At 31.2% G+C, this 22,984-nt stretch overlaps 1 protein-coding gene across 4 annotated transcripts; it reads right to left on the bottom strand.

Annotated features, from left to right (window-relative positions):
• Window positions 1-565: 565 nt before the first annotated feature.
• On the bottom strand, window positions 566-9,713 carry EMB2369 (tRNA synthetase class I (I, L, M and V) family protein). 4 transcript variants are annotated; one of them, XR_015902513.1, is made up of 22 exons: window positions 9,174-9,713; window positions 8,949-9,093; window positions 8,789-8,845; window positions 8,093-8,212; window positions 7,901-8,005; window positions 5,650-5,873; window positions 5,477-5,543; window positions 5,233-5,387; window positions 4,828-5,092; window positions 4,537-4,731; window positions 4,225-4,304; window positions 3,995-4,057; window positions 3,808-3,889; window positions 3,492-3,569; window positions 3,316-3,417; window positions 3,025-3,197; window positions 2,645-2,822; window positions 2,445-2,522; window positions 2,158-2,289; window positions 1,732-1,973; window positions 1,577-1,629; window positions 566-675 (listed from the first exon to the last, which is right to left on the bottom strand). XR_015902513.1 is itself a non-coding variant. In XM_088501939.1 (21 exons), coding segments are annotated over exons 1-21 (2,904 nt in total). In that variant the 5' UTR covers window positions 9,536-9,713; the 3' UTR covers window positions 1,391-1,628. The 4 variants fall into 4 exon arrangements, 2 of the variants coding, with proteins under 2 accessions (XP_088358065.1, XP_088358066.1); XM_088501939.1 differs by lacking the exon at window positions 566-675 and having other exon boundaries at window positions 1,391-1,629; XM_088501940.1 differs by lacking the exon at window positions 566-675 and having other exon boundaries at window positions 1,502-1,973.
• Window positions 9,714-22,984: the final 13,271 nt, after the last annotated feature.

Below are 22,984 nucleotides of genomic sequence, written 5' to 3'. Positions count from 1 at the left end.
TTGTGGTTTTATCTGAATGCAAACTATGCATAATATTGGTTAAGTATTTTGCAACTTCTAAGAGTTGAACACTATATTATTTGTGTTGTTTAGTTATTAGGGGACAATATACATAGGCATGTAGGTGTTGCCTTTGCCTTTGTGAGATATTATTACATGCCTTAAGTATTTTGTAACTTTCTATATATTAAAGCTTAAATATTTGTATTTCTTGTTAATATCGTTAATTTTTCTTGATAAATTGTCACTTCATGTCACTAGAAGACCTAAATTACATTTTTAATTGCAATTTAACTCATTACAATCTTTTCAGCATCAAAATCAAACAATCTTTACATTTGAGTCACCATCTCTAAGATGCATCTAACTCACAGCAGTAATATCCAAAAACTAAAATAAGTTGTAATTTTTTACATCTTATTCATATGCAATACAATAAAAAAAGAATCCAATAGCAACGGCAATGAAGAATGCCATGATCATACATCCATTTTGTGTTATGTATCTTTTTCTTTGAACTCCATTATATAGTTTAATCTCCATTTCTTCAATTTTGTCCTCTAATTTTCTTAATCTACCATAAACTTTCATCTTCTGCACTCCAACATTCGTATGCCCATGCCAAGTTATGAGCTCATCCAGCCACTTAAAATACTTGCAATGTGTTGAAAGAGTCTGTAATTACGGAAAAAATTGTAAGATGGAGTGAATACTAATATATCTTGAAGTAATTGCAACCAAAGAATAATCTATTTGGGTTATGTGATGTGGTAGGTTTAAAAAGAATCCCATAAGCTCCACAATTGCATATTAGGTGTGTGACCTTCTTCTTCGCCATGCCAACATTGCTAGAGTTGTTGCTTGCACAAAGCCCAACGACTTCTTCATTGACTAACCGATTGAACTTGATGATTCCATCGACCAAAAAAAAAAAAAAAGAACTTGATGATTGCTCTGCCATATTCATCACTTCAAGTAGGGTTCAAGATTTAGGGTTGACAAAAGATTAGCATATGAATATACTCTTTTTACCAAGAGTGTGCATCAAAACGTCAAAACGGCAACATTTTTCATAACTTTGCAAGGGCCTCTTTGTCCCATCAAATGGATTAAGTTCACGTAGAAGAGTTACTGATACACATAAGATTTTTCGGTTACCATTCTACGGAAAACCTATAAAAGGAGCTTTTTGGTTACGCGAAGTGAAATGGATAAGATTAACGTTGTCATTTTTTAATGGTCAAAAACGTCATGTCCTTCAAATAAATGGTTAAGAACCGGAGTGAAATTTTACTTGAAAAAAAAATTTGAAAAGATTCATTCTCAATAACCATTATAAAACTAAGTAACCAAATCAATTATCGAATAAAAATTTTCGGACAAAATCGAGTTTTTATGTATGTAACCTTTTGTATAAAAATTTGTTTGGTTAACATGTTAAAAACTGTCACCGACATCAATTGAAATGCTATATATGTTGTCTTATTAATGGCTCGCTTGGTTTTCTAGAATGTCACTGAATTGACTCATTTGATCTAGTATACATGTAATCACAAATAAATAGAAAAGAAATTACTCTGATTTTCCATCTCGAACATTCACTGCGCACGGATGCAGGGCAGTTAAGTCCTGAGCCAACGACAAGCAGTTAGTTGCAGAGTAAATGCAGCAAGAGGAATGGGAATTCCGAGGTTGAATGTTGCTTACTGCAGATGAAAGTAGGCTACTTACTATTGGACAGCAACCTTTGTGTTTTTCCGGTCCAAAACAACGTTCAATATCTTGCCAGGAACGTATATTCTTTTTCTAACAGATTGACCATCTAAATACTTGGATAGCTTTTCATCCCTACATGCTAACCCAAAAGCTTCCTCCTCTGAACATGTTTCTTCCACTTGAATGGTACCCCTCGTCTTGCCATTAATCTGAACCGGTAGTACTATCGTTGAGTCCTTCAGGTAAGCAGGATTTGCCTGCAGTTGCAAAGTATAACAGACATGAACAATTCTTAGTGTATAATAAGAATATTTAATTTGGAACACATTTCGCGTAATTAAAACCAAGTTCAAAAAGCAATGGATAAAAGTAATGAAGGGGCAGAGGACTTGATAAGCCTTAAAGGTCTAGGAATGTTTGGATATGGACCCAACTTCATACCTCAGGGAAAGGCTCATAGGCTAAGGATTTTGTGTGGCCAAGCCTAGACCACAGCTCCTCGGCCATGTGCGGTGCATAGGGTGAAAGCAGTAAAACAAATGCCTCAATGATTGACCTTGGATGTTTATCCCACTGAAAATATAATGCCAAGAAAACAAATGCCTCAAATTTGATTGACATGGATGGATTTATTTTTCTCTCATCCAAATCAAATCAACCCAATTATACCCCAAAACAGATAATGTAGTGAGGTGATAAAACAACGAAATCAGTAAACAAGAGGATACCTTATATGCCGCATTAAGGAACTCCATCATTGCCGAAATTCCGGTGTTGAACCTTGTGCCTTCAATTTCCTCTGTTACCTGAATACTGAAATTTAACCCTCAACCCAAATGTCCAAGCCAAATCTTCCTATAAGCCAAATCTTCCTATAAAATCATAAGAAGGTAACTATAAAAGGCTATTGAGAATTGAAACAATTGACCTTAGCAACGCATTTATGAAGAGTATGAAGTTGGTCTATGGTAGGCTCCTCATCAACTGATATGGTTCTTTCCTTAAATGTTCCATCAGACAACGGTGAACCAACAATCAGCCTCCAAGTTCTTCCTAAAAACCGATATACACCTTCAATGCCGCTAGTACTCCATGTTTTTGAGTCTCTGGTAGGTATTTGAAAAATGAAGGATAAAATGGGCATGAAGTCCATATTAGAACGACATCCAAAACGTAATCACACCGTGTCATCCCTAGCCCAAACAAATGAAAAGATAAAAGGGGATAAAATGAAAACAAAAAGCAGTTTGATTAAGGATCAACCACTGCCACACGCCATTACAAATAATATTGTGATCAAACACATACCTCAACGGTCCCATGAACATTTCATATAAACGAAGAGAATCTGCACCGTACTCTGCAATAACATCATCAGGGTTAACAACGTTTCCCCTACTTTTACTCATTTTGTAAGCGCGAGCAACTAATCGTATGTCAGGATTTTCTTTCAGGACAAAAGAATCCCTGGATTTCATGACCTACACACCAGGAAAAGGGAATGAACTGTCAAAAGAAAAGGAGGCTTGGGCTCATTACATTAAGTCTGACAAGACAATCAATTAATGGATTGAGAGAGTGGGAGCATAATTCAGAAACCTTTTCCTCTGGAATTTTTTCTAGATTATGTTCATTTGAAATATCAGCAACATCAGCAGATATCAGATTGCCATCTTGATCCCTATAAGCCATATATTGAACCTGCCACTCAATGCATTAGAAACTTATCATGATAAATTTAATTTTCGCCCTCAATTTTCAAGAACTGAATTTACCTCCCCAAGGATAATACCCTGGTTAATGACACATTGGAAGGGCTCCTTGGTGGATACAACACCGATGTCATAGAGGACCTGAAATAGAAAACTTGAATTAATTATCCACAAATGTTGCAGCAACACTGAAAATATGTCAGATTGTCAGGGTATTCAAAACTCTGTTTAACTCAATTCCAGTCCCTAATTGTAATTGGTGGGGTTCACAACCCTATCTTACAGTGTACTGAGGTTTAGATTCATTCGGTTAAGAGTGATACAAATCACAAATCAATATAAACCAGATTGAGGCAAATGTCTAATAGTAAATACAGACCTTGTGCCAGAATCTGGCATATAGTAAATGGAGAACCGCATGCTCGGCACCCCCAACGTACACATCAACAGGGCCCCAGTATCTGCAGATGAAGAATGGTTTTAAAGTTACGAATTGACTAATTTAGAAGCTTCAAACAGAAAATGGATATATCTACACAATGTTAGACAATGTCGAAGAGTTATACCTTTCTTTGGTCTTATCAACCAACTCTTTGGAATTTGTTGGGTCCATAAATCTCAAATAATACCTGGGAAAGAAAAAAGAAATGTGAAACAGAACAGAATTTAATTTTTGAAATGCATAAATGCATGAAAACTCCTGAATCAATTCTACTAAAGACTTGACCACAAGTACGCCACTTGGTGCTTGCTAATAAATCTATAATAGAACTTAAGATCATTCCCAATGCCTTACCAGCATGAACCAGCCCACTGTGGCATGGTATTTGTTTCCCGAGTGGCTGGTCTTTCGGATAAACTATCTGTGGTTTTAACCTAAAAAGTTATACAAAATGAGATATTAAAATAAACCACAGGAAAAACTACAAAAAGCCAAACAGAAAACTCTGAATTATATAAGTAATATGAATTAGCCTATGGCCATCTATGGAAAATTTAAAATTTACGAATTATATAAAAAGTCAATGTCAACGTAAGTTCAAATTAGTAATAAAATGCCATGATATTTAAAATGATGAAAGCAAAGCATTTATGATGGTAAACTTACCCAAGACACTGCCTTGGACAGTGGAGGCTCCCCTGTTCCAGTGGGAGAAAAATCATCCAATTCAGGTAGTATAAGGGGAAGTTCATTCTCATTCAGTGGGACAGTCTCACCACTGTCATCCAATATGACAACAGGGATGGGCTCACCCCAGTAGCGTTGTCGAGCAAAAAGCCAATCCCTTAACTTGTAGTTCACCTGAAGGATGATAAGAAATATGTTCTATATTAAGTACTCCGTAAGAAACCGCATTCTAGAAAAGCATACAAACTTATTCTAATTTGAAATATGAACCTTCCGCTTTCCATTTCCACTTTTTTCAGCCCATTCAATGACTTCTAGAGCAGCTTCTTTGCTAGACAAGCCATTTATGTCAAGCCCCACAAATGAATTTGATGAATTTATTATGACACCTTCACCTGGGAAAGCCTTTCCAGACTCATTGATACTTTTGTCATTGGGCATCACAACCCAATTAACAGGAATGTCATATTTCAAAGCAAATTCATAATCACGAGAGTCGTGTGCAGGCACCGCCATGATAGCTCCTGTTCCATAACTGCATGAGTAATACATAATATTCTGGTGTCATGTGAACTTTTGAAATATCATTCACAACTCAAAGGATTCAATATCAATAGCATTTGAGCAAATAATAAATGCACTCTGCATACTAAAAGATACTTTGTGTATACACACCTTCCCAAAACATAATCTGCCACCCATATTGGAATAGCTTCCCCATTTGCAGGATTTTTTGCATAACAACCAGTGAAGACACCAGTCTTTTCCTTCTGAAGCTCAGTCCTTTCAAGGTCACTCTTCCTTGAGGCAAGTTCTACATAATCCTCCACCTAAGACCAAAGATTAACCATCTCCTTATTATCAGCACGCTTAAGAGCTTTGTAGGACTATTAAACATGGAAACAGCTTGACAACTTACATGTTTGCTCTGGGCAGTGGAAACCAATGATGACAATAATGGGTACTCTGGGGCGACAACTAAGTAGCTGATAAAACAACCAAAGTAAATAGGAGGTTTATAAGAGTTGCTTTTAAAATGGTTTCTGATTCATAAAATTTATGAAACATGTAAGAAAGTTGGATGGACAATACGTTGCTCCAAAGATTGTGTCAGGCCTTGTAGTATACACAATAATCTTTACATCTCTCTCCTTTCCATCACTGTCAAGGACACAAAATTCCATCTCAGCCCCTTCTGACCTCCCTATCCAATTTCTCTGCATTTCTTTGACACTTTCTGGCCAGTCAAGGCCATCTAAATCCTCAAGAAGACGGTCAGCATATGCAGTGATCTTGAGCATCCATTGCCTCATCGGCTGCTTGGTAATAAACAACGACACTGTAAAGATTATGAAAACATAAAGAAAATATAAGAGAAAAACCAAATCTGTCAAATCCTGTTTTTCAAACCAGAAAATATAGTTGCTTCCAACTTGCATATCTCTCACCACAAGGCCTCAACTACCTAAATTTCAGATTGGAGACTCTTAACTCACCTGCTATGCATTGGTTGCAACCAAGACAGCCCTGGCAGCCCATTTTCTTTCCTATCTTAAAAATATTAAACGATCTCGAAATCCCGCAAATCTTATATTCACGTGACCATCTCGGACTAGGGTTTCCAACAAACTAAAGATCATAATTTTCTGACCACTAGTTCCAATGAAGGGAAAAACGAGGGTCCCTTTTCTATCTGCAGCACTACACCTTGTTTCCTTACAAAGTTTCTAAACGACGCGTAACGATTGCGCACTAGCCTGTTTCTTTGATATAGGTATCCGAAGGACACGAAGCTTCGTTTTGGTTTTGGTCCCACATAAATCCAAGCCTTGTAGAAGTCATTACAAATTTTCAAAGTATTGTCCTGTTTCTAAAACCATATCAAGAAAACCAGTGAGACAACCCATATTCAATAATTAGTACTAAATTCTACAATTATCGAAACCACCTAAAATTTTGTACCATGACACTAGACACAGCCATCTTTCACTCCCTTTTGGTCCCACTAAATTCTAAGTTGAATTGAATTTTATGGGATTTTTGCAAAAAGAGGCTGCCACTGCACTCTCCTGACAGTACCCTCATTCCAAAAATCCAACTCAAATCATCTAGCCATAAAATTTGGTGAGACTAATTTAGATGTATTTCTCTTCCAAGCCTAACTGGTTTCAGATCCATTGCTGTCCTCAGATGGGAGACATGGACTTTGAAAGTTGAGTAAAAATCTGTCAAATTCTGTTTTTCAAACCAGCAAATATGGTTGCTTCCAACTTGCAAAACTCTCACCACAAGGCCTCAACTAACCCAAATTTTGAACAGGAGACTCTTAATTCACCTAGCAACAACTATCCGTTGGTTGCAACCTAGAAGCTATTCAGTTCTAGGAGTTATGAGTACTGGAAGTTACTGCAATAAGTGCTGAAAACTGATTTTCCCTGTCTTAGATTTTCAAAAATTCATATCTTCTAATCCTCAACTCCTAAAAATCTGAAATTCTAGGCAATGAACTAGGTTGAGCAAACTTTTAATTTCATTCCAAAACTCAATTTGTGGAGGTCGCAGCGAACCACACGAGTTGCTGCATCAATTACAGAATTCTGCAGCAAACTTGTTATTGCCCAACTCACAACCTATCATCCTAAATCATGGTTTACGCCATTTTAAATGCTCAAACCTCTTCCATCAACCTTATTTTTCCTATTGAAAGTTGTGTCAAGGGTCAAATTGGTTGGCTCCGAGTCAATAAAATGAATATTTTTTAGCCTTTAATTTATTGGTGGCTTCTATTGCAAGCTCAATTGTCAAATAAATGTCTCGGGGCATTCTGACCCTTCCAACAAGTTTCAATATGTAATTGGAGGTTGCCTAACTCTATTGGAGAGGTCAATTGAGCTTGTAGCCTAATTTAGCCTCTAAACCCCCACTTCCCAAACTAGACAGCAACACTTCCTAACTTTACGAGCTAACCAATTCAATTTTTCTATAACTCTAATCCATTCCCAATTAAACACCAGCCAATACATTCATCAATACCAGCAAACACACAACCTAATAATCACAAATAACCAGAGTTTCAAGCAGTGTACCACATGCATCCCTCTAATAATCAAAGAATCAACATCAATTTTTCTTACAACTCCACTAATTATAAAAATTTATTGAAACTGAATTAATCCAAGATTCAACAAAGATAATCAAACCATTAGACAATCATTAACTCACGCGCTTATTTACCAAAACTTCTTAAGGCATTCATATATTTGAAAACTGTAACTGATGTAGTAACTTGTGCACTTCACTACTACCTCCAAAAATTGAGTAAAAATAAAAAAGAAACACATACCTTTCTTATTACAGGATGACCACCCCGTTCACTGACACCATCAACCACCTCCTCATTGGCCAACACAGTGCCAAGCGCGGGACACCAATTAACTGGAACTTCAGCCTTAACATTTTATAAGTACACAATAAAATCTTCAATACTGAGGAGTTAACTGAAATAAGCAAAACTTTGAAGCAGTTATTACTCAACCTGATATGCCAGCCCTCTCTTATAAAGTTGTAGAAAGATCCATTGAGTCCATTTGTAATAGTCAGGTTCTATGGTAGATATTTCACGATCCCAGTCATAAGAGAAGCCTAATGATTTTAACTGCAGACACATAAAAAAGACACAACATGAAGGGAAAACAACCAATTTCAATATCAATTGTCAGGCTAATGACTATGAGAATGGAGAAAATGATCTTCCACCCAAAAGACTATTGTCAATGCACCCAAATCTGATGCACTCTCAGCTTTTCTTTGGAATGAACACCGTCGACAGCCACATATTTTATGCATTATGCATTGAAAGTTAGTTTAGTTGTGCGATCAAAATGGAAGACATAAAGCATTGATTGTGATTCCAACCATAGGTGTATGGCTTGTTTTGAAACGTAAGCCAACGTCACAAATTCACAAAAATTTACCTTCATTTCAATATAATTATTTAATTAAAATGTCCAGTATTCACACTTAGAATTAACGCAGTAAACCTTAGTTTAGACATCTTAAAATAGCACAAAATGAGAAGCATGGAGAATTGAAAACGAGATTCTTGAGTAGCTTAAAACTAGCAGCAAAATTTATAATTCTCAGACATATTCAATCCGATAATATAATGAATTTGACGAACAAAGCATCAAAGGTGTTGGTTAGAGTAAAAAATGTGTCATCATAAGCTTACCTGAGAACGAAAGCGATCGATATTCCGAGCTGTAGTGAGCTTCGGATGAGTTCCCGTCTGCAACCCGCAGCAACAGCATAAAAAAGAGAGAAGGACGAGAATCACGAAGAAACTTGAGAAGAACACAGAGAAGCGAAGTGAGTGAGAGTGAGAGTGAAACCTGAATAGCATATTGTTCAGCAGGAAGTCCAAACGCATCCCAACCCATTGGATGCAACACATTATAACCCTTCATCCGTTTATACCTTGCAAGAATGTCAGTGGCGGTGTACCCCAGAGGATGCCCAACGTGTAGCCCCGCTCCACTGCAAAACCATATTTCATGAGAAAAAAAGAATCGAGCTTGACGCTCGGAGAAAGTGGCTAGAGTCAAAGAGTTCAAAACCTGGGGTAAGGGAACATGTCGAGAACGTAATATTTGGGCTTGGAGGTGTCAATGTCGTCATCGGGGGTTCGAAAAGTGCGATTCTGCTCCCAATAGCGCTGCCACTTGGGCTCGATTTCGTGGAAAGGGTAAGCTCTGTTTACTTGCTGTGGCTTGGTTGGGTTGTGGTTTTGCAGCTGCAGTTCGGTTTCGTTCCTGATGATGGTGCGGCCATGATTGAAGCTTGTGCTGCGGAATCTGAGAGAGTAAGAATTTCTTCTTGATGTGGCGAAGGGGAATGTTGGAGAGTGATAAGGGAAAAGGAATGGAGTGGAGTACGATGAAGGCAAGTGGAGATGAAGATGAAGATGAGAGTGTAGCATCTGGAAATGGAAATGGAACAAGGAGTCAAGAGTGTGGGTGGTGTTTGTAGACGAGTGAAGAAAAGAAAGGAGAACAGAAATAGAGGATAACGTCAACTGTCAACACTCAACAAGAGAGAGATGGCGCCACGCTCTTCTCTTTCTCTCCCATTCGCCCCAATTTAGGATTGGGCTTCGTGACGCCCATTATTAAGTATGTAACGTCTATAGCGTCATTGCAATGGGCTTTCTACACAAAATAGTGAAATACAATGAAAATAAAAAAAAAAAAGTTACACTTACAAGGCTTCTAATATTATTTATAGAGTTTAATTTTGCATACCGATCACTAGCGGCTCAACAGGCACTATCATGCATGTTCAGCCGCTTTTTTATTATTTTTTTGTTAATATATTATTCATTCTTTAAATTTATTAAATAAGTATTTTTTTATTTTAATATTGACGTGAACTTATTTATATCATATTTTATTAAAATTAAAATTATTGTGAAAAATTTTTAAAATATTAAATTATAAAAACTCACAATAAAGAGGTATATATATTATCAGAAAAAATATAATTTAAAAAATAATAATAATAACATTATCCTGATTCAAAAAGAGTATATATAAACTAAAATACATGTTAGTTATTTATAAAAGATAATTTTTACTTAAATATCATGGATATTTATATTTGTCTTCATCTTTTTTAAGTGGTAGGTCAAAATATGAATCTGAATATAAAGAGGCCTTCATTTTTTTATAAATAGTGAAAAATAGAAGAAATCAGAATGCTTATTTTTTTCGTTTTTAAATATCAAACTATAAGAATAATTAATAGTCAAAATAGGAGAGTATAAAAATTCATTCATAATTCATCATACATCTTCTTATCAATAACTTCTCGAATCTTGAAAAACCGTCAGATTTATTGACCATAAAATTAATTATATAAACACTTCAACATTATTCAATTAAAAATTATGTGTAACAAAATCAAAATAAAAATTTAAAAATATTATTTATAAATTAACTATTTATAAACGTTATTAAGTTTAATTATTTATTTTTAATAGTATTTAATTTCAGGCTGAGATAAAAATTTATATTTAAAAGACTCTTTATCTTCATGCATAATTCCAATTATTAAAAAATATTTTATTTTTCTTTTTAATTTTATTTTTAATTTTTTAAATTTTCTTTAATTTCATTTTTTTTTCAAAATTATTAATTTATATTTTTATTATATCCCCTTACTATATTAAACACTATTCTTTCTCTTACTATTATTCTCTAAACACATACTTGTCATTGTCTCATCGCCATTATTATATTTCCTTGTTCTCCTTTCTCATTTTTTCTTTCTCCTTCCATCTTCTCTTCAGCCGACCGTAATTAATTATCACCAAGGATTATTATCGCAACTTTTAATCTTGTTTATCACTTCGATTTATAACCATCTATTATGTTAACTTTTATGAGTTGTTAAAGTTTCGCTAAAAGAAGTAAGACATAAAGCATTTAAAATTTTTACCCAAATTATCAAATTAACTTTTAGAATGTATAAAATTTATAAATTTAGATTAAATAAGATATTAAACAAATTTATTATGTTGTTATTATGGGTAACAAAATCAAAATAAAAATTTGAAACATTATTTACAAATTAACTATTTATAAACGTTATTAAGTTTTGTTATTTATTTTTAAGAGTATTTAATTTAAAATCGAGATAAAAATTCATATTTAAAATACTATTTATCTTCAGGCATAATTTCAATTGATAAAAAATATTTTAATTTTTTTTAATTTTATATTTAATTTTTTTAAATTATCTTTAATTTTGTTATTTTTTCAAAATTATTAATTTATATTTTTATTATATTCCCTTACTATATCAAACACTTTTTTCTTATTATTATTCTCTATACACGTACTTGGTATTGTCTCATCGCCATTATTATATTACCTTGTTCTCCTTTCTCATTTTTTTCTTCTCTTTCCACCTTCTCTTCACTCGACTGTAATTAATTATCACCGAATATTATTATTGCAACTTTTAATATTGTCTATCACTTTGATTTATAACCATCTATTCTGTTAACTTTTATGAGTTGTTGAAGTTTTATTAAAAGAAATAAGACATAAAGCATTTAAAATTTTGTTTCAAATTATCAAAATTTGATGTCAGTCATCCTAAAAAATAATATCAAAATATATTATTTTTAACTAAAATAATAAAAAATACATAATTGTAAGTTTTTTAACTAATAATTATAAATTTAAGTCACAATTTAATATAGTACCTTGGGACAAAAAGCAACCATTGCTATTCATGTTTGATTGCTACTATCTAAGTTTCACATTTATTTTATTTTGCACATTAATTTAAGTGTACTTTATTATTTTATTTTACATATTTTGAAATAATGCCATTGTATTATAAGGATGAGATTAATTTTCATAATCTAATGCAAATCTTTTTATTATTTTGTTAGTCATTTGAATACTATCCATTTAAAATAGTTACTTAAAGTGAAACACTATATAAAGAGAGATAGAAAATTTTTAAATTTATCGTTCTGGTTTGCTTCTTATTAATCCTCACTTAATATACTCAAATTTAATAGCTTTGATGGTGGTGAATTTTTGTAATTAGTTAAAAAATTTTAATTTTCTCTTTTTCTCTCTGTCTCTTTTTACGATTTTGAACAAACACAATTTTATTATTAAATACTTTTTTAAGTTCAGAATATTTTTAACTTTTTATATAATAATTAGACTTAATAAATTACCAAAATTCAAACATATTCTCTTGAACTATTTTTTGATCATATAATTGGAATCGTTTAAACAGAAGATCATTAGATCCCTAAAATTTTTAAAGTAAAAGAAAAATACAATAAAATAAATTAAAAAACCTAATAAAATAAAATGGTTTAAAAAATAGAATATATATATATATATATATATATATATATATATATATATTATTATATTATTATTATCTATAACAATATATAATGGAAAAACCCATTTTTGGTGTCCAATTTTTCTTTCCATTTTTATCCTTTTTAATAACTTACTTACAGTTACAGCATTTTACTACTTCATTTTCATCCACGTTCACCTCAATATAACTTCTCCACGTTAATTTCTCTCAAATCACGTTACTGCATCAGTTACAGAATTCTACTACTTAATTCCCACTACTGCATCAGTTAATTTCTCTCACATCAGTTCCTGCGTCAATTGTATTATTCCCAATTTTTCCTTTAATCTCTCTCACTTCACTGGTTACTCCATATCTCTCCATAATAGAAAAAATTTCCTTCATTTCTCCTCTATCTTCTCCTGCATTCTTCTCACTTCGCCTAAATATAATGTAAAATTTACTGTAATTTATTTTTCGTCATTAAATAAAAGTGTATAACTGTTTTTATATGTTTCTTTGATTAATTATAGTTGACAACATACCAATGGAAAATTCACGTGGAAGTGGTCGACAAACTTGACAAGACTATGCCAGACAACGAAGACAAAATATGAGTGAAGAACAGAGGCAGCAACACCTTGACAGAAGGCGTGCCAGTTACCGAGAGAGTATTAGACGAGAAAAACAAATCGATAGGACCAACTAACATGGCAACACCATTACAAGATATCACAAATATACCTCCTCAACAATACTCTATATCAGGTACTCTTAAGTTATAATTCTCATTAATAAATTTATATTGTTAGTTTATCATTTAATATGAATTTTTTTTACGATATATCTATGTTATTGGACTCTTAGTACGTACCAATTATGTATAATTTATTTCTTGAGTGTACCCTTAAATTATCAAATTACATTATTTTCATCTTAATAATGATTTTTTACATCTACAGATACTCACAATAACACCGGAGCTGGTTCAAGTAATATACCAAACGATCCAAATATGGGTAGGAATCTTATATTTATATCTATTTAATTAATAATAATTTATTTTTTCTTAAATTTTGATTCAATAATTTTTTTATTGTTGGCCTAAATAATATTATTATATTATCTTAAATCTTAAATGTACTTTACATCATTATAATCTCAATTATTAAATAGTTTAATAATTTTTTAATATAATATCATACAAATATAAAATTTTTATAACTGTATTATTATATTATTTTTCACTGTTGAATAATATATTTGTTATTAAATTTATTAACTCTGTAACAAAAAAAACTTAATAGATAATTCTGGTATATTTTTTTAACCTTTTTTCTACAATTTAATTCGCCATTTAATTTGAATTATTTCTACAATATATCTATGTTACTGTACTCTACCGAAAGTACTCTTAAATTCTCAGCCTATATTATTTTCATGTTAAGAATAAATTTTTTAAATATTTAGATACTCATAATAAAAGCGAAACTGATTCAAGTAATAGACCGAATGGTAATAAATATAGGTAGAACTTCTGTATATTTATTTAATTAATAGTAATTTATTTTTTCATAAATTTTGATTCAATAGATTTTTCATTATTGTCCTAAATAATATTATTATAAGAATAAATAAAATGTTCTCGCGCCGTATCATTATAAAAAAAATTATATTAGATATATGTTTAATAATATAATTGTAGCTTAAATTTTTTCACTGTATAACAAAAAAAATTAGTTGATAATTTCGATATTTTTTTTATACTTTTCCTTCTAAAAAGTAAATATATCAGAAGTGATTATTTTTTTACTACATAAATTTAAATTGATAAATTTACTATTTCAATATAATTATTATTATGCTACCAGTTTAATATAATTTTTATATTCATGAATTATTTATCTCTAAAAAAAATTATACACTGTAAAATATAATCATTTAAAATACATTATTCTCGTTCCCAAACAGTCCAAATATGGGAAGGAATCCTATATATTTATATTTATTTAATTAATAATAATTTATTTTTTCTTAAATTTTGATTCCATAAATCTTTTATTATTGGCCTAAATAATATTATTATAGATATTATTATATTGTCTTAATGTACTTTACATAATTATAATCTCAATTATTAAATAGTTTAATAATTTTTTAATGTAATATTATACTGCCAAACAATTTTTATAACTGTATTATTATAAGAAAAATATATATGTTCAATATTTAATAATATATTTGTTATTAAATTTTAGTAAATAATTCTGGTATATATTTTTTAAATTCTTTTCTACAATTTAATTTGCCATTTAATTTGAATTATTTCTACAATATCTCTATGTTAATGTCCTCTTAGTATTATTTATCTGTAATTTATCTACCGAATGTACTCTTAAATTGTCAACATACATTATTTTCATGTTAATAATAAAATTTTTTAAATATTTAGATACTCATAATAAAAGTAAAACTGATTCAAGTAATAGACCAAATAGTAATAAATATGGATAGAACTCCTTTATATTTATTTAATTAATAGTAATTTATTTTTTCATAAATTTTGATTCAATAAACCTTCCATTATTGACCTATATAATATTATTATAAGAATAAATAAAATGTTCTTGCGCAGCATCATTATTAAAAAAATTATATTATGTTGTAAAACAACTAAATAAATAAGAAAGATGTAAATAAAATATGTAAATGGAAGACTCTATATAATTAGCTCAATAATAATTTATATATATACATTAATATTATTTGTTGTACGTACTATACTTCAGACCCTCCTTCTATTTATACTTGTACAATGTATTCTTTTTTAAAGCTTCATAAAGCTTAGTCTTTCTTGAGAAATTGAAATTCTTTATTGGAAAAGCTAGCCGCCCAACATTGTGAAGAAAGTCACAATGTATTAAATGGGCATCCATTCATATATATCACAACACTCCCCCTTGGATGACCATTTAGGATTATTGCCTCGCTAAAACCTTACTAAAGGAAAACCCTGTGGGAAAAACCTTAGTGAAGGAAAAAGAGTACAATATCCTTTGTGATGGGACTGCCTCATTAAAAACCTTGTCAAGAAAAATCCAATGGAAAAAAAACCTGACCAAGGAAAAAAGAGTACAGTCTCCCCCTCTTGCCGAAATCATTTAATGTCTCGAAATCAGCGCATCCCAATCTCATGTACCAATTTTTCAAAGGAGGATTTTGGGAGTGACTTTGTAAATAAATCTGCCAGATTGTCACTTAAGCAGATCTGTTGGACATCAATTGTCCCTTGATTTTGAAGATCATGAGTGAAGAAGAATTTGGGAGAAATATGCTTTGTTCTATCACCTTTGATGTATCCACCCTTAAGTTGAGCAATGCATGCTGTATTGTCTTCAAACAGGACAGTTGGAGCTATCTTATGATCAATCAGTCCACATGATGACAGAATATATTGGATCAAACTCGGAGCCAAAAACACTCGCGACTTGCTTCATGAATCGCTAGTATTTCGGCATGATTAGAGGATGTTGCAGCAATCGTCTGTTTCGTGGATCTCCATGATATAGCTGTTCCACCATATGTAAACAGGTATCCTGTTTGAGATCTCCCTTTATGTGGATCAGACAAGTATCCGGCATCTGCATAGCCAACTAGTTGTGACTTGGATCCATAGGGATAAAGCAATCCCATATCAACCGTTCCATGAAGATATCGAAAGATTTGTTTGACTCCACTCCAATGTCTTCTGGTTGGAGAGGAACTATACATTGCTAGTAAATTCACAGCAAATGATATATCAGGTCGTGTATTATTAGCAAGATACATTAGCGCTCCAATGGCACTAAGATGGTACTTCAGGACCAAGGATATCTTCATTTTCTTCTTTAGGACGGAATTGATCCTTTTTCACATCCAAAGATCTTACGATCATTGGAGTACTTAGGCCCAATTTGGATAACCAACTTAATTAAGCTCCTTTTGATAAAATAACTTAAACAATAAATGACTCTGTTAAAAGTAACTTATAAATAAGTTATTTTGTGTTTGAATTTTTAACTCTAAAAGTGCTTATTTTATAGAAATGTAATGAAAAGTAGAAGTATTATGAGAGAAGTCATTTTTTTTAACTTCTCTATAAGCTCCAAAATAGCTTCTTAGAAAGTTGCAATTTGGTTTTGAAAATTGCACACATTAATACTACTACTTTTCATAAGTCAAAAGTTAAAAAAAGCTACTTCTAGAGTTTCCCAAACGGGCCCTTAATGGATGTGACTTATCCATATAAAATCTCTTCAAGATCTTCTCTGTGTATGTTGCTTGATGAATAAAGATCCCACTTTTTATATGCTCGATCTGCAGGCCGAGACAAAACTTAGTCTTTCCAAGATCTTTCATCTCAAACTCTTCTTTTAGGGTTTTTATAATTGTTGGAATCTCTTCAGGAGTCCCAATGATATTTAAATCATCAACGTACACAGCAATAATAATAAATCCAGATGCAGTTTTCTTTATGAAAACACAGGGGCAGATATCATCATTCTTGAATCCGTTTTTGGCCAGATACTTAGTAAGACGATTATACCACATTCGTCCAGATTGCTTTAGACCATATAAAGATCTTTGCAATTTGACTGAGTATAAACCTTGTGAATATTCATTCGATGGTTTAGATATCTTTAGTCCTTCAAGGACTTTCATATAGATATCCCGATCTAATGAGCCGTATAAGTAGACTGTTACCACATCCATTAAATGCATATGCAGTTTATGATATGCAGATAAATTGACTAAATAACGCAATGTTATCGCATCCACTACAGGGGAATACGTTTCTTCATAATCTATACCGGGCCTTTGTGAGAAGCCTTGTGCCACAAGTCGGGCTTTATAGCGCACAACTTCATTTTTCTCATTTCGTTTTCTCACAAATACCCACCTATATCCAACAGGTTTTACATCTTCTGGTGTACGAACTACAGGCCCAAAGACTTCACGTTTTGCAAGTGAGTCTAATTCAGCCTCCATGGCTTCTTTCCATTTTGGCCAATCATTCCTTTGTCGACATTCTTCAACTGATCTTGGCTCAAGATCCTTACTCTCATGCATGATAGTTAATGCCATATTATATGCAAATATTTTATTGATAATTGTCTTATTTCGGTCCCATTTCTCTCCTGTAAAGACATAATTTATCGAGATCTCGTCATTTTCACAATTTTTAGGTACCTGAACGTCTTCTGGCGTTATATCAGAATTTTGGATAACTGCAGGTGTCTTTACTATGTCTTTTTCCATAGGAATATTTACCTCTTTTCTCTTTCGAAGATTTTTATCTTTGGAACCGACAGGCCTGCCACGCTTCTGGCGTGTATTTGCTTCAGTGGCTATTTGTCCTACTGGGACATCAATTCGAATTGGAGCATTTTCCGCTGGTATATAAGATTTGGTTATCCTCTTTGTATCAGAAAATGCATCAGGCAATTCATTTGCTATTCTTTGCAAATGTATAATCTTTTGAACTTCTAGTTCACATTGCACTGATCGAGGATCTAAATGCATCAATGATGATGCATTCCACTTAAGTTCCTTTTCAGGAAGCTTATTCTCTCCCCCTAATGTTAGAAATTTTGATTCATCAAAATGACAATCCGCAAACCGGGCTTTAAACACATCACCAGTTTGTATCTCAAGATACCTCACTATAGAGGGAGAATCATATCCAACATATATCCCCAATTTTCTTTGGGGTCCCATTTTGGTGCGATTAGGTGGTGCAATGGGAACATATATCGCACACCCAAATATTTTTAAATGGGAAACATTTGGCTGCTGGGCAAAAGCTAATTGCATAGGAGAGAACTGATGGTAACTCGTTGGCCTCAAACGAATAAGTGCTGCGGCATGTAAAATAGCATGCCCCCAAACCGAGGTTAGGAGATTTGTTCTCATAAGCAAGGGTCTAGCAATTAATTGGAGGCGTTTAATAAGCGATTCTGCTAACCCATTTTGTGTGTGAACATAAGCTACTGGATGTTCAACACTTATTCCATTAGCCATACAATAAGCATCAAAAGCTTGGGAAGTAAATTCATAAGCATTATCAAGACAAATTGCTTTGATTGGATTTTCTGGAAATTGTGCTTTTAATCGAATAATTTGAGCCAGTAATCTCGCAAACGCCAGGTTGCGAGATGATAATAAGCACACATGTGAGCATCTCGAAGATGCGTCTATCAGGACCATAAAATATCTAAAAGATCCACATGGTGGATGAATAGGTCCACATATATCACCTTGAATCCTTTCTAGGAATTCAGGGGACTCAAATCCAATCTTTACTGGTGATGAGCTTAAAATTAACTTTCCTTGAGAACATGCAGCACAACAAAATTCACTAGTTTTAAGAATCTTCTGGTTCTTTAGTGAATGTCCATGAGAGTTTTCAATAATTCTCCTCATCGTGGTTGTTCTCGGATGACCCAATCTATCATGCCAAGTTATAAATTCATTTGGGCTAGTAAACTTCTGGTTTACAATGGCATGTGATTCAATTGCACTAATCTTGGTATAATACAACCCAGATGAAAGTGAGGGTAATTTTTCTAATATAACTTTCTTATTTGAATCATGAGTTGTGATACATAAATACTCATGATTTCCCTCATTCATAGTCTCAATATGATATCCATTTCGGCGAATATCTTTAAAGCTCAACAAGTTTCTTCGAGACTTGGTAGACAACAGTGCATTATTTATTATGAATTTTGTTCCTCCAGGAAACAAAATTATAGCTCTTCTGGAGCCTTCTATCACATTGCCGGAGCCAATGATAGTATTAACATACTCTTCTTTTAGCACAAGATGGGTAAAATATATATCACTTTTGAGAATAGTGTGCGAACTTGCACTATCCGCAAGGCATACATCTTCATTACATATCCTTGCCATTTTCTTCAAAGACAAATAATAATAAAATGAGTAGCAATACATGCACATAATGTCATATACTAAAATTTTATTTTAAAACATGACATATTTAATGATTTCAAAATTCATAAACATTAATATTTCATTATTTATATACATCACATTTGAAACTTAAATACATAGGAAATAAAACTTAACAATAAATTCTTTACATTATTTATTTACATAGATACTTCACAATCTCACATATTAAACTATTCCATCATTGATCAAATGACCAATATTTCCTTCAGGGTCCTCAAAGAAATCAGATACATCATAATGAGTGGTGGAATTTTCAGTATCATTTGAAACAAAATTTGTTTCCTTTCCTTTGTCATCCTTTTTCAAAGATGCCTGATAAAGATCGACTAGGTGCCTTGGGGTACGACAGGTACGTGACCAATGGCCCTTTCCACCACAACAGAAACACTTATCCTCTGTTGATTTACTCTACCCGATATTTCTTTCTTTATCCCACTTCTGGTGAGATACTCTCTTTTGAATATAATTCTTTTTTCTTCCATAATTTTTCTTGTTATTAAAACCTTGCCATTTACCTCTTCTAGGGTAGTTTGCTGCATTTACTTCAGGAAATGGGACAGCGCCAGCTGGGCGCGCTTCATGATTTTTCAATAACAACTCATTGTTGCGTTCAGCAACAAGAAGGCAAGAAATTAACTCAGAATATTTTTTAAACCCTTTTTCTTGATACTGCTGCTATAGGAGCACATTCGAGGCATGGAAAGTTGAGAAAGTTTTCTCCAACATATCATGATCAGTTATCTTTTCCCCACATAATTTCATTCGTGAGGTGATTCGAAACATTGCAGAATTATATTCATTTATAGATTTAAAATCTTGTAGACGCAAGTGTGTCCATTCATATCGAGCTTGAGGAAGTATCACCGTTTTTTGATGATTATACCTTTTTTCAAGGTCTTTCCAAAGATCTGCAGGATCTTTTAATGTGAGATATTCATTTTTCAATCCTTCGTCAAGATGACGATGAAGAAAAATCATGGCTTTGGCTTTATCCTTCTGGGATGCATTATTTTCAGCCTTAATGGTATCTCCAAGATCCATTGAATCAAGATGGATTTCAGCATCTAATATCCATGATAAATAATTGTTTCTAGATATATCAAGAGCATTGAATTCAAGATGAGAGAGTTTCGACATAATAAAAATTTGTTACCTGAGTCTTCCTAAAAATTTGATCAGAGTCTCATGCTGATAACGTGTTGTAAAACAACTAAATAAATAAGGAAGATGTAAATAAAATACGTAAATGGAAGACTCTATATAATTAGCTCAATAATAATTTATATATATACATTAATATTATTTGTTGTACGTACTATACTTAAGACCCTCCTTCTATTTATACTTGTACAATGTATTCTTTTTCAAAGCTTCATAAAGCTTAATCTTTCTTGAGAAATTAAAATTCTCTATTGGAAAAGTTAGCTGCCCAACATTGTGAAGAAAGTCACAATGTATTAAATGGGCATCCATTCATATATAACACAACATATTAGATATATGTGTTTAATAATATAATTGTAACTTAAATTTTTTCACTGTATAACAAAAATAATTAGTATTTCGATATTTTTTTATACTTTTCCTTATCAAAAATAGATATATCAGAAGTATTAATTTCTTCACTACATAAATTTAAATTGATAAATTTACTATTTTTAATATAATTATTATGCTACCAATTTAATATAATTTTTATATTCACGAATTATTTATCTCTAAAAAAAAATTAAACACTGTAAAATATAATCATTTAAAATACATTATTATCGTTCCAATAATATGATTGCTATTATTCAGATGCTCGTAATAATAATGGTCCAATTAATATCTAATAGAATTTTACATTTCATATCTTTTTTAATATTCTACAATTCTTTTAAACGTTTTATTTAATACACAAAAAAGGTTAAAATATTTTTAATAAATATATATAACATTGTAAAAAATAAATGATAATTTCTTCACTTAATAAATCTATTATACGGTTACACTTGAATTATTTTTCAAATGGTAACTTTTTACAGGAACTCAAACTGCCTATAATGTATTTGTATTTTACGGTCACTATCTATTCTTTTTAATTATTCAGAGTTTGGATAATTATGATATTAATGGGTATTCTACGTATTCTATTACTTCTAATCAATTTAATTTTGTATGATTTGTTTCTTTAAAAGTAACCTCTCAATTACCACTGATATTGTACAGACTTAATTTAATGAACAAATTTATAATTTTGTTGATGTATTCTTTTTACATACTATCAGAAATTCATAGAAATAGATCTGATCAAAACAGTAAACGTGAAGCAAATGTAACTGGTTAGTATTGTATTTTTTTTTCTTTATATATTTAGTATTGTGACATAATTTTAATAGGTAAATAAATTTATAAACAAAATATTATTTTATCCTTATATGTTAGCATATTAATATATTCATAGTAAAAATTAAGTGTGAGCATAATTGGTGTTAAAAAAATTATTTATTTGAGATCATTACAAGAACCAATTTTTAAAAAAGAGTGCCAGTGCCTAACAAAAAAAAATTAAAATCTATACACAAAAAAAATTTATAAAAACCAACAAAATTCTTAAAATATTTATTTGCCAATTAAAATAAAAAATATGTAAACTTTAGTAAAAACAAAAAAATAGGTAATTTAAAAAATTTTATATTTTGTTAAATCATTCTGTTATAATTCACACAAACATGACAAAATAAAATAATTAAATAAAATGTTAAAAAATTTATTTATTTAAGATCATTACAAGAATCAATTATCAAAAAAGAGTGTCCGTGCCTAACAAAAAAAACATTAAAATCTATACAAAATTTTTTTATAAAAACCAATATAATACTTAAAATATTTATTTGTCAATCAAAATGAAAAATATGGAAACTTTAGCGAAAACGAAAAAAAATTAATTTAAAAAATTTTGTATTTTGTTGAATTATTTTATTATAATTCACACAAATATGACAACATAAAATAATTAAATAAAATATATTTTAAGAAATAAAATAAATAGTAAAAAATAAAATGATAACTTTAGGCGAAAGCATACAAAATAAAAATTATTAGAAGTAATAGAACAAATAAAATATGAACCAATACTATCGTCATGTATTGTATTATTTCGACCAGTAATATCTAAACATTTAAAAAACATGAAACAAAACATACAAGCTAAAAAATTTGGCCAAAAGCAAAAATTGTCATACCCTATATAAGATAATTAACTAAAAATGCTATAAGACAATTGATGAACAAAGAACTTTATGCAAAAAAAAAAATTTATGATATATAAAGAAAGCATTTTTAAAAAAAAATTATTTATTTCAGACTCAAACTATATTGTATTGACTATTTAATCTAAAAAAAATAATCCATGATAAACATAGTGTTACCATATAAACAAAAACATATAATGGAACAAGAAAATAATAAACATTTAGAATAATATAATGTTGTTATAGATGGTATGTGATTTTAACTTTGTTATAATAGTTTCGAA

This window comes from Arachis ipaensis, chromosome B1 (assembly GCF_059453495.1).
Source record: "Arachis ipaensis isolate K30076 ecotype BB chromosome B1, ASM5945349v1, whole genome shotgun sequence".
Classification (NCBI taxonomy): Eukaryota; Viridiplantae; Streptophyta; class Magnoliopsida; order Fabales; family Fabaceae; genus Arachis; species Arachis ipaensis.
The sequence above is the reverse complement of the archived record's forward strand: the minus strand, read 5'-3'. Positions and strand labels throughout refer to the sequence as shown.

What these genes read in the sequence shown, in the direction of transcription:
- EMB2369 (XM_088501939.1), bottom strand. Translation starts at nt 9,535, where the DNA reads ATGCTACACTCTCATCTTCATCTTCATCTCCACTTGCCTTCATCGTAC. An exon ending in AGAGAGGGCTGGCATATCAG is followed by an intron (nt 8,006 to 8,092) that starts GTTGAGTAATAA and finishes TAAAATGTTAAG; the next exon opens with GCTGAAGTTCCAGTTAATTG. An exon ending in AGGGTATTATCCTTGGGGAG is followed by an intron (nt 3,418 to 3,491) that starts GTAAATTCAGTT and finishes ATTGAGTGGCAG; the next exon opens with GTTCAATATATGGCTTATAG.